At 37.7% G+C, this 13555-nt stretch overlaps 1 protein-coding gene across 1 annotated transcript in view; it reads left to right on the top strand.

The window, feature by feature from the left end:
* cers6 (ceramide synthase 6) overlaps positions 1-13555 on the top strand; it is a 44074-nt gene that overhangs the window by 10678 nt on the left and 19841 nt on the right. The window contains exons 3-4 of the mRNA XM_084121827.1: positions 1042-1172; positions 11968-12025. Of these exons, the coding sequence (XP_083977953.1) occupies positions 1042-1172; positions 11968-12025 (189 nt within the window). The remainder of the gene's footprint in view (positions 1-1041; positions 1173-11967; positions 12026-13555) is intronic.

Raw genomic sequence — 13555 nt, 5'->3', positions numbered from 1 at the left:
TTACGAGTTCAGTTTATTTGTATGCGCGTTTGAATATATGTGCGCAGGTTTGTAATTCCCTACAAACCAAGCCTTAAAAAACTACTTGTCTGGCCTTAACATATTTGATACAGAATTTTATCACTTCGGGGTAGATTTTCCCAACAACGCTTTATCTGTAGAGTGGTAAAGGATCCTCTATAAGGAGGAACTAGTTGGCACTTTAGCACCCCGCTATGACATCGGGTCCAGGCGCAGGTCCTTCATCAGATCTGGATCCGGCAGGCTGCGGGAAAACCTCGGGATAAACAAAAACACTAAAATTAGCGTAGATGCCATTCTTCTCATGATGTAACGAGTACATCAGGATAAACCTACTTGGTTACTTAGTAGAGCACGTTCGCACATGCGCAGTCTTCAAAAACGGTGCTTTAAATCTCTTGACAAACTAAAAGACGTAAATGACATTTGTATGTATTCTAAATTAAAGACACAGGTTGTACTGAATGTCATGTTGCTTATTTTGCTCAAGATAAGGATTTATTAAGTCCAAATGTCATGCTATCTAGAAACTATTCTTCTAACCAGTCGAGAGCTGTTTCGTGAAGTCGAGAGCTGTTTCGTGAAACACAGACTCGTTGAACTATGCTGATAACGAAGGAACTTGCCACCATAGTTGACTAACGATGCTTTCGGGAAACGCACCCCAGACAAGTTCAAATTGGCATATGCGTTCAGTAAGCTAAAAAAAAATCAATGAAATGTGCCTTAGGAATTAGGGCATGGAAGTGAAGAAGAATGACTTGTCCACTTGAAAGATTTGTTCATTCACAACTGATTCCCCACTACTCGAGTCCTTATAGTATCACAGCAGTACATCACAGTGTGATTATGTGTGAGTCTCACTGGCTCATATGTGCAGATGGCTTTTTAAAGACAACTGTTTTAAATGTGCATTGAGTGAATTTTTCAAGCTGTTAAATCCAAATCCAGGCGGTTTGTTTGTCCTCGAACAGTGTCAGATCTCTGCAGTGACATGCTTGTGTGTGCTGTGTGTTTCAGCACCCCGATGAGAAGAGGTTAGAGGGTTTGTCCAAGCAGTTGGACTGGGACGTGAGGACCATCCAACGCTGGTTCAGACAACGACGCAACCAAGAGAAACCCAGCACACTGGCGCGCTTCTGCGAAAGCATGTGAGAATCGCCTTTTTGTCTCTGTTTGCTTCTCTTTTTAGAGAAGACACTCAAAATTATTGCAGAAGTGAAAGCAGTTTCAAAACATGAAAGTGTAAAAGTGTACTGTAAAGCAAATGTACTGAAGTAAATTTTGTTTTATATAAAATATATATTTTGAAAAATAATTTGGACTCTACAGTAGAAAATCAAAGTCATGTGTCTAGCCAAATTGTGTTCCATATTTTAACCATTTTGTCCGCTAAATGGTTTTAAAGTACTGTTTCCATATTAAATACAATATATATATATATTATATATATATATAACCCATATATATATATATATGGGACATTTTTTTCTTTGGAGTAATGTGCTATGATGAATCGTTCACAATAAGGCCAGCTACATGCATTAAGGGCAATTCTGTAAGACTTTTGCTCATCAAGGCTGCGTTTTTTTAAAATCAAAAGTACAGTTAAAACAATAATATTGTGAAATATTATTAGAATATAAAATATATTTCAAAATGTTATTTATTCCTGTAATGCAGAGCAAAATTTTCAGCATCATTACTCCAGTCTTCAGTGTCAGTTTAGTTCAATTCAATGCTGAATAAAAGTATTAAATCCTTTCAAAAACTTTTGAACGATAATGTGAACATGGTCACGCTAACCTGAGTTGTTTGTTCCACATTTGTTCCACTTTTCTTTTGTCTGTGTGAAGTTCCTGCTGAACTCATTTGCTTGGTGTTGGTCCCTGTGGCGAAGTGTGTCTGAATTAGACAGGTCTCACCTGTGAGTGTTGTTGTGTCCCAGAGTCGGCTAGTTAGGCGGCATGAGGGCAAGTAGGCCACAGTCTATTCCTGTCTCTCTCTCTGTACCATCTTGTCACCTGTCTTTGCTCGTCCTGTCCACAGAATCTCATTTTCTTGTCCTTTACTGCTTTATCTCTCTGCAATAACAGTATTTCTTCTTCCATTCCACATTTTCCCATAACTCAGACGTGATTTTAAATGAATATTTTCCCAGAAACGTAACTAACATGCTGCATCATGTCACTGCTCATTTGCATAAAGTCAACTCTCATCGGCAGCGCTCGCTGTTGCTCATGTCGGCGTAAATCAGCAACTTAACGTCTTACGATGGCTTTGTAGCACTGCATGTGTGAACGCCGTCTCCTTGTTCACCGTTTGTAACCTCAGCTGTAGGATTCAATGACACTAATGTTCTGTTGGTCTCTCTCTGATCTACAGTCGAGTCTGAAAAGCCCCAGAAGTAATAGTGACCATCTAATCAGTGCTAAAGCACGACACTGTGTCATTTCTTTCAGAGGCAATTAACCCAAAGTCTTCAAAGATCACAGAACACGCTCACTTTTGAGAACTAGCCTAATGAGAGCTATGAAATGATGAGAATTATAGAGCTACTCTGATTCTTGCTAAAGGCACTATTGGAGATCGTGTTTTGTGGTGCTTGAAAAAGTACTGCTTTTAGGGAAGAAGAAGTTAAAACAACTGTGATTCTCAATTTATCCAGAATCGTGCAGCTTTAACTCCCCGTTAAACGTTTAGTCTTTGAATTCTTGCACCCGGGAACAATGCAAGTCGACGCCATTGTAACTCAAAGTTTGCTAAGAAGTATTTCCTACTCAAGCAATGCAGTATTTGACTGATCAAGCCTCATAGGCAGCCCAGTTTTATTTAAAGCCCATTTTGTCAGCTGTGAATTACCTCTTTAAAGCGTCTCTTTTATTGACAACAACCGGTTTATAAGCGCTTCTCATTACAAGTTTTGAAAGATGGTTGGCATGCATTGTGTTCCCAAATGCACGTTAAAGAGGTCAGCATCTGAGACACTGAAAACAAGAGGTCATGAGTTCATACATTTATTATTTCACAGCCTTAATGATTTGATAATCGATCTAAACCATATCACAAGTTTTGTTTTATTTTCGATTAATTCTACAGTCCTGGTATAAACTGAAGGAACAGAATGCAATAGAAGTATGCGAGAGCATTACGTTTGTCATGTGACCTTATGTACATAATTAATTCTGTAAGTGGCATCCAGTTATCATCTAAGAAATAAAAAGTCTTGCTGATTGTGCCTGATCTTCTGGTTCGTGCATCACACGAAAAGGTCAAGGTCATTGCATTTTATCTCAGACCATCTGCTGTGTTGTATACTTCATACTGTATTTTTGCAAATCTAGTTGGATGTGTGTGTTTTGGGCATACAGAAGACTTTTTTTTACTATGCACAGTTTACATACTATATACTGCACAAATAGTAAATAGTATGGTAGTATTCTAGTCTGAACATAACTTCATTCTGTCAGTGGAGTATTTTTTGGCTTGGATTTTTAATTAATTGTATTTGGGGGTTTTTATGTGTGTTTTTTTGGCATAAGGAAGTCTTGAGATTTCTCTTGTTAGTCGTGTAACATCGACAGCGTTTTTTTTAATCATCTTTCTCACTTTGCGAGGAAAGAATCACAGCTCATAGAAAGCTCAGTGGAAAGAGTGGATTATTTCACACCCACAGAGAATAAGGAATATTTTTAGTCTCCATAGAAACACTGTATGACTTGAACGTTTGCACAGATTGTGTGGTCAGTTTTAATGCATTTTCAGTTCAGTATTTTGTCAAGAGTTGTATAAAAACAACCAGATGCTTCACAAAAGATTTTGACGTGGTTATTGCATAATGCCAGAGATCACCACGATTATGGTGCACTTCCAATCCCATCAAAAACATGAGAATTTGTGAACGTACAGTATATAAAAATTTCTCACAATGCAATCTTTCTCAGAGAACTCTGAAGCTGTTGTGCTTTAAATCCACAATGCACTTTAGGTTTGGATTGAGGAGTGTTACAAAACAGTGTATTTTGCTGTGTCTGGTGTATTCTAGTGTGTCTGTATTGAACATTCAGCATCCAGGACCTGAACTATCTAAACTATCAATGGGGAAAATACTTATCCAAGGCTGCTGAAAAAGTGGGTGATCATTGATTTGCTGTCTAGTTAGTGGGTTTTGGAACCAGCTATAGTAATTTTATACCGTATGAACTTCACGCAAATGCTTATTTCTCTCTCTTTTTCGATCCCATGTTTAACTAACCTGTTGCCAGGCAACTGCGTTGACCTCTAATTAGGTAAATTACTCCTGTTTGTTTTTACTATTGATCGAGAATAAGGCTAAACATTTTGGTGTGTTAAATAATGCCAAACAGCAAAAACTGCCCTTTCATTTCAATACACTTGAATTGATTATTTTCCACTTTGCTTAAAAAAGGCCTCTCTGTGCTTCGTTAGCCAAACAAAATCTTTCTTTCTCTCAGCCGTTGATTATGAAGAAGCCAGCCGTGAAAAGGTTTAATGGGTTATGCAGTTTAAAGTTACTGAGAAGTGGGTTAACAAGAGCTGGTGTTTCTGTGCTCCATGGTCCAGCGCAGTCCTAATGGCCTCAGAGCCTGTCAGACAACATCACTGATCAACTACAGCGTCTGAAAGCAGAGCATCCCTCTCTGTGAGGAGACTCAGGTGGATCTGCTCCTTCTGGAAGGTCTTTCAAGGTCAGTCTTCAGCTCAAGCCCAAAGGCTCTGATTTGCTGTCTGGTGTTTTCCAGTAAAACTGCTGAAAGGAAGACGTCCAAAGCTTCTCAAATAATGACCTGAGGAACACATTGTCAAATGCATTTCCTTCTTCCAATTAGGACTGAGTGATGGCTTGTATAATCTTGACATTATTTCAGCCTTTTGAAGCATCATTTAAAACAATAAGTAGATTCCAAATGTTTAGTGCAAGAAGAAAAATACAGTAAAAAACATTGTTAAAAAATAATCAAAACTTGAATAAATAAATGAACAAGAATTAATTATATTTTTTCATTAAATGTACCAATAAATAATCATAAGTGTCAATAGATTTAAATATTTATAGCACTATTTACCTATTGTATTATGTATATTAATTTTTGTTTAAACATTTTAACATTTCAATGATTCAGACTTACTAATTCACTTAAAATGGATAGGATTCACAGAATCCTGAAATGTGTAATTCTGGTGCCTCTAGTCTAGCATCACCAAATGAAAAAATATATATCTTTTTTTTAATGTAATTTTCTAGCTTTTTTCCTAAACACTCCCCTTGTCTGCCCATTTATTGATTTATTTATTTTTATTGCAAAGTCATTGTAAATATATCTTCACCAGCCTACTTTCCAAATGATTATAAATAGCATTTGGTTTTACATTTTTACATTTCACAGCACATTACTTCTGAGTTTCGATTTAAAAAAAAAAAATCCATTTTAAATTATTCATACTTTGACATTTTTGTAGGTTATCTCGTTTTGTCATTTCAGTCTTGTTTTGCATAGACTTTTTACTCTTACTATGTCCAACTAATACGTCCAGCCTATTCAAATTACACTCCTGGGCAAAAATAAAAAATGGGCCGAGCCCAAAATGGCTAAACACTTAGCTTTCATTTATGTTAACCACAAATTATTGGTCTGGAAATTAGCAAAACTTTAATCATATGCACTACTTAAAAAGCCATTGCTGTCCTAGAAAAACATCAAAGACAGAATGAAGTTTTTGGCAGGATATGGGAAGTTGTGTGTAAGTGATGAATCACAATGAAACACGAGTTGCATGATGATGCTCCAGAGCGATGAAGAGACTGTGTCATTGTGTGGGAGCCTTTTTAGCTGCTGGTTTTGATGAGCTACTTCACTGTGTAAAGTAATATAATGCTTTGGAGTACAGGAGAATATTGCAGCATGGCTTGCTTTCCACAAATGAAAAGGTGTTATCTAAAGAGCAATGATCAGATGTTATAGTTCAACAAGACAATGCTCATGCCCAAATTGCAAAGCCAACCTAGAAGTGACTTGAGAACAAATCCATCAGGCTCATGTTTGTCCAGTTTTGAACCCTATAGTGAATATCACAAGGGTGTCACATTAAACTCCAACTAACTGGGAGACATTTTTCAAGTACTCATGAACTGTTTGAAGCCATTAACATTGTGTGGGACTCTTTTCTGTCTGCAAGTTTACCCACACGGCTTAAACATTTAAAGAACTGCATTTCAGGCTCTTTCGGTAGCACTTTATTTTAAGGTGACGTAATTACATTGTACTTACTCAAAGTACTGAGTAATATGAATTAACTACCTGTACTTACTATAGTGTTACGGTAAGGGTTTGGGTTTGGTTTAGGGTTAGTTACTTGTAATTATGCATAATTTACTGTACTATAGTAATTACATATAGTAACATGTAAATACATACACTTTTCCATGACAAGTTATCTACAGTATTTGTGCAATTCTTGCTGATTTCCCTGACCAGTGATTTGTGATTAAAAGACCACTAAATATTTAGCCAATTTTGGCTTGGCCCATTTTTAATTATTTATATTTTTGCCCAGGAGTGTACAGATTATTTGACAGACTCAAAAACCAAAGCAGAATATACAGATTGTTTGTTAGTAAGTGCCTAATTATCTTTCACAGATTTGATTAGTTCTCCCGTCACAAGCGCTCATAATGTCAACCAGTTTGTATCAGTCTTTCATGTTCAAAAAATAGCCAGTGCATCCTGACTCATGGAAGTGCAATCTAATGTTTGCTTGCAATTTTTCTCGGGCAGTTTCCAGTTTTGTGTGCACTATGCGTCAGACAGTCAGCAAATGTTACTGTGGGTGGTCTCCGTGTCCGTCTGTAGTGAAGCTCAGCCTTAAAGGAAGGAACCGCAATTGATGTTGTTTTCATTTCTCATGCAGAGTGACAGGGAGTTCTGTCTGTGTGAATATCAAAGCAGTAATTAATGCTGTATATCACATGGTAATCCTCAGAGGGCTGTGCGACCGCAGTCATTCGGCCTCAGACTGTGGTAGGTGTTTGTTTGGCTATGAGACCCTGTTACTCATTTCTTTGGCTTTGATCTCTGAGGTATCGGCTGGCACAGGTGTCTGCGCTTGGAAAATGACCACAGGCAGAGAGATCTATAACCACAGGGACAAGCTAGCTTAACTCACCTGGTATTCCCCTGCACTCACTGACTCTTTAGTTTAGCGCTGCAGTGATGCTTTATTTTTGTAGGCCAACCTGGAAGTTAGCATAGCCAAAAAAAAAATATAATTTTTTCATTGGCTGTTGAATTATTGCTCAAAATAATCTCTGTGAGCAACAAAAGTTTATGATTCCTACATATTTTGTTGATGAAGATAATCTTCACAACTTTTATGAATTTTGAAGACTACTGTAAGTACAATCGCCAGAAGTGAAATGCTAAACGTAGACTATCAATGAACTACACCACGGATCGGGGTGTAACGGTACAAAGAAGTCACGGTTCAGGTCGTACCTCAGTTTTGGGGTCACGGTTAATAAAACTTGTGCAGAGATTAGGTTTTGCACTCCTGTAGTCTTTTACTGCCTAGCTCTGTTGATTGGCACATTTGGATGATGTCGTCTGCCCACTACCCCTCATTATAACAGTGGAAGCAACTTAAAATACTCATTCATTTATGGTCATACAGATAAGAATAAGACATCAATCGAAACTGTACACTCACAATAAAAGTGACAGATTTGTGACAGATGGCTTTCTGGCGTCCCAGTTTCCTTCCCGTAAAGTTAGTGGACCGCATCGTACAAAAAATGAATCGAAACTCAGCATATAGGCTACTAGCAAGCTCTTGTGTGACATCTGAACTCTTGTTTTGGGTTGTTGCATAGATCATCTCTACTTTTTCCTGTTGTGGAGGTTAGCAAACAGCATTGCATTACCGCACACCCCCTCTTCTGGATTGTAGTGTGGATCGCCTGTGACTGACTGTATTCACCGTCTGACTATATCCACCGAACAGTGACGTCTGTACTGCAACAGTTCGGGACAAATACATGTACCGTTACAACCCTTCCACGGATGAGTTCAATGTCACCATCATTAAGCTTTTGACAAAAAAAAATTCATTGAAAGTTAGAGTAGTTTGCGAGAGTGCGCAATAATACCCTGAGCGACTTTTACTGTCCCTGAGAACCTCTATAATCCCATTTTGCCACTTGTTAGCAACCACCTTTTTCACCTTTTTCAGCTTTAAGAACAAGCACGAGGGGTTTTTACTGATGTATTATATGTCAACATGAAAATATCTTGAGCTTGTGTTCACCACAGACATTATTTCAGGCCTTTAACCAAAAACCCATTTAAAAAAGCCATTGAATTTGGGACAATGGAACTGGAAGTGCTAAAATGCTCCGGGTTTTGGCCTACAAAAATACATCATCCCTGCAACACTCTATTGTCGTTTATTTTTTCCATGCTGCTCATTGGCATATCCCACTACCATAATCGCTAGTTTTAATGGCCTCGTCATATTTCTCAACAGCAGTGGTTCTCAATCAGGTGGTACGCAGCACAACACTTTACAGTATTAAGCTACAAATATACATTTAATTATTTTATTTTTTCTAATATCTGTTTCTCAATTTTAATATATACATTACATTTTTACATCAGCAGTGCAGAATTTGAATGAAAAAGATTTTACATTTATTCATTTGGCAGACGCTTTTATCCAAAGCAGCTAACATTGCATGCAAGGTACACATTTTATCAGTTCATGTGTAACCGGTCCTACTCGACCCGCTCCGAGCAGGATTCGAACTGGGGTCTCCGGCCTGGGAAGCGGACGCGCTAACAAGGACGTAGCCGCTAGCATCAGTTGCTAGTGCTCCTCTTGAGGCCAGGGGAGTGAGGTTTACACGCACAGATACGTCCGTTACACTCACCCACCTAAACCTCACTCCCATCCGGGTCATGGCACCACGTGTAACCAGTCCTGCTTGACCAGCTCCGAGCGGGATTCGAACCTAAAGACAGCAGCCTCTAGCATCAGTCGCTAGTGAGGGGAGTGAGGTTTACACGCACAGCTCTTATTCCTTGAGAATTCATAAATATATTTATTATGAGGTATTAGTACGTTTGAATAGGATTGCAAAACTTTAAATGTTATTTTTGTTGTGCATGTGTGTTTTTTAAGGCTCTTCCATAGATCTGCAAAGGCCACTTAAGCCAGTAGTTTTCAATCGAAGGTGGTACTTGGCCTGAAACATTTGACAAACACTCCTCTAGAGTATTCAGACTTACAGAAGTCGATGGCTGGAAAAATACTCCAAAAGGATTGGGAAAAGGTTACATGAATCAGCATTGGAAAGCGTGGTGAGAGGACCGAATGTGTGTGGTTGTGGTGGAACAACTGGTTTACGGTGACTCATACAGATTACATGCTGAGAAAACAGGGCGACTGTGTTTTAGAGCAGTGCTTCTTAACTGGTTTTGCTTCAGGACTCAGATTTTACTTTTTTTAACATCTAGTCAAAGTATATAAAAATGTCCTTCAAATCAAAGATTAAAGCTTATTAAAGGGGTCATATCATGAGAAATCAAACTGACCTTAAACTTTTGAGGGTTTGTAGTAGTTTTAAGAAGATGAATTGGACTGCGAAATTAGCGTATTAACATGATATGATATTGTGATATTGTGAATTATTTATGTTTTCCGATAGATCTGCAAAGGGCCAGTCAAGGGACATTTGCATGAAGCATGATCTTTAATTATAGGAATATTGATATTAATCAAATGATGGCATTTGAGGTATTAATTCTGTTTCTGTTTCATTCATTATAGGAATATTGATATTAATCAAATTATGGCATATGAAGTATAAATTCTGTTTCTGTTTAATTCTGTTTGCTTAATGCTGGATGCTTGTATGTGTTCATCAAGGTTGCATTTATTTGACTGAAAACACAGTAAACGGTAATTTTATGAAATAGGATTACAATTTCAAATAACTGTTTTCTATTTGAATGTATTTTTTAAAATGTAATTTAATTATTTTGATAGTAAAGCTGAATTTTCAGCATCATTACTCCAGTCTTCAGTGTCACATGATCCTTCAGAAATCATTCTAATATGCTGAGTAATTGCTCAAGAAACATTTCTTATAATTATCAACGTTGAAAACAGTTGTGCTTAAAGGTGACCTATTATGTCCCTTTTACAAGATCTAATATAAATCATTGATGTCCACGAATCTGAGTTTCAGCTCAAAATACCCCACACATCATTTATTAGACCATGCCCAAAATGCCCCTTTTTGGGTGGATGCAAAAAACACGCTGTTTTCATGTATGTATCTTTAAATGTAAATGAGCTGCTGTCATTTACATTTTGGAACACCTTTTCGTGCTGTAAAGATGTGAGATGCGAGCTCAACGGTCAAACAAGTCCATCTAGCGCGTTTACATAGAAAAGCAATGGAAAAGTAGCGCGGTGGAACTGAAAACGCGTTCTGTGTTCATTGATACAGCCAACAACAGAACATTCTGATTGTTTATCACGTAGCTGAGACATTCATGTTTTTCCACTAGCTGTTATAGTGAGGAGATAAACATGGCAGATTGTGTACAGACTTTGCTAATAGGGCACCAGTCGGGGGCGGGGCTTGTTACATTGTGATGTCATAATGTGTAGGAAACGCAAACAACTCATTTTGAGACACTGTTTATGATTCATGGGGAACATAAAAAAGAGCGGGTTGATTTCTACCATTATAGGGTGGTTGTGTACACACACTAGCCTGGCAAGCCAGACCTACATCAAGATGTTAGGTCTGGAAACTCACCATAGACGCGGTTTAATCCGAGGGGCGGGATAAACGGCTGTCTTTCAAATTCCCTCTGCACGCAATAGGACAGCGCTTCAACCAACCAGAGCGTTTTCCCAACAGCGGAGCTAGTTGATAGATTCAACTTTTGCCATATCTGGCCGGCAAAACGACGAACACATCTTCCTTTTTTTAAGAATGACTTAAGTGCCGTTCTTTGCTCTTTTCTCAAAGAAAAACTTAACTCCAAGTCCTCCAGAGTCGCGGCCAAGCCGATTCGAAAAAGACCGTTGTTCTCCATCAGCAGCCGTCATTCTTTGTTTTCAAGTGGCAGCCAGGTAACCGTCGCAACTCTGTCGTCATATGTTAAGCCCGCCCCCGCCTACTCTATACACGACGTGATTGGCCTGACCCAATTTAGGTTTTTGCAGCTAGAAGGTCTATTGAGAGTTGCTAGACCCCCCTGGCTGCGAAATACATTTTGCTGCCGCTAGGGTGCGTCTAGATTTCTAGGCTATACACACACTGCAAACACACATTTATGTTCAAACACCATGTAAAGGTGAATTTTGCATATTAGGTGCCCTTTAATATTTTTGTGGAAATCGTGATGCATTTTTTCCCCAAGGATATTCTGATAAAAAGAAAGTTCAAAATAACAGCATTTGTTTGAAATACAGATCTTTTCTAACCTTATTAATATCTTTAATGTCACTTTTGATCAATTTAATGCGTCCTTGCAGAATAAAAGTTTTATCAAACGCTGCCTCTATTTGCACCTGGGGGTAATTGTGGAGGGAACGGCTGAAATATGATGTTATATCAGCCCAGGTCAGCGTTCTGTCTCCAGCATTGCCTTTGTTGTGGATGATGTGCTGTGAAATGTTGTCACGGTAACAGAAGGATGTAAGAAATAGGACATCTTGCACACTGAATTCCTAATTATTTTTGAAGTACTTCAGCCCGTGGAGTGGGGTTAACCTGATCGCTGTGTTCACCTCCCCCCTTCTCTGGATGGATGACGCTTCTGCTTTAAAATTACCTTTTGATGCAGTGATAATGCAAAATAAAATATTAACAGCATGTTTCTGAATGTAGCGTTCTGTTTGTTTTCTTCACAGGTGGAGATTCACGTTTTACCTGTACATATTTACTTATGGCGTGCGGTTCCTGAAGAAGGTAAACAATCTGTTTTGACTGAAAAATTGATGGTCAGTGTGAAGCAGTAAATCTTTTATGAATGACATGTTGATACATCCTCTATTTTCTTTTGCCCTCAGTCTTATTGTTTCCATAAAACACTCAGAGTTGTTGACAGAATGTTGTCGAGCAGAGAAGCGGTGTCTTTTTTAACAGCATTATCAAATAGATGGAGTGTCACAGTTTTTTATTTACTTATTTTGTAGTCATGGTATCACGACTACAAAATGCCGCACACATGCAGAGTTATTCTTCATACTGCTTTTTATCATCTCTTGGGGTTTTGTGGAGCGAGCATGCAGACAAGATGAAGTTAGAGAGATGTCAGCTTTGACTTGATTTTGATTTTATTTGTTGCGTCGTACTGTGCGACGAGAGACAGCATCCATAAACTCTCTTTCTCTCTCTGCCCTTCCTCTCATAAATCTATTCATAATTCATCAGTCTATCCATAATGCAGATTATTTCCCTCCAAGCAAACATGTTTGGCAGAGCTGGCCCCTTCTTTGACTCTTCAATGAAGCAATTAAAGGAAAGTTCACACAGAAATAAAGATACTGCTATTATTTACTCACCCTCATGTTGTTCCAAACTAGAGCTGCACAATACATTGCAAATGGAGTTAAAGCTTAGCATCAGTGCTGCAAAATGCATTGGGATATGATTTTAATGCATTAATCTGTAAAGTTTATGCCGCAAAAAGACTAACAAATTAGCAAGCTTATATATATATATATATATATATATATATATATATATATATATATATATAAAATATATTATACATGTAATGTATATAAATAGGCTATATATAATATTAAATTATATATATATATATATATATATATATATATATATATATAAAAAACGATGGATGGATGGATGGATGATGTCTTATGATTATGATTTATAAAATAGATAGATAGATAGATAGATAGATAGATAGATAGATAGATAGATAGATAGATAGATAGATAGATAGATAGATAGATAGATAGATAGATAGATAGATAGATAGATTTGGAAAGTAAACAAATAAAGGCATTTTAAACTAACTGTTCCTTTAAATCGGGAATGGATAAAGCATTATTTGCATGACTTTGTTTTGATTATTTTAACACATCTATAATATATATTTTTTATAAATACATAGATACAGTTATAGGTAATGCTGTGTGTCTTTGTAGAAACTAGGCTAAAGGTGAACAGCTTGAACTTGCATGGCAAAGCCTTCTACTGAATGAGTTCATTTACTGCAGATGGGACGGGTTTCTCCTGCTGGTGTTATTAATAGTACCAGGCAACTGGGCTGACATAAACCCAATACAGACCACTGCTCATCCTGGGTGAAGAACTGTTGAGCAGATATTGAAGAACAGATTCACCTGTTTCTTTTATCTTAATTAAGAAGAGCAGGTTCTGGAGAAATGGAGCAACCAAGCAGAGTGTATTTGTAACTCCCCTTCCATTTTACAATTATGCAAAAGTGGACATAACCATGACCATCGA

Source organism: Abramis brama (genome assembly GCF_963993115.1).
Source record: "Abramis brama genome assembly, chromosome: 8".
Taxonomy (NCBI): domain Eukaryota; kingdom Metazoa; phylum Chordata; class Actinopteri; order Cypriniformes; family Leuciscidae; genus Abramis; species Abramis brama.
This window is presented reverse-complemented; position numbering and strand designations above follow the sequence as displayed.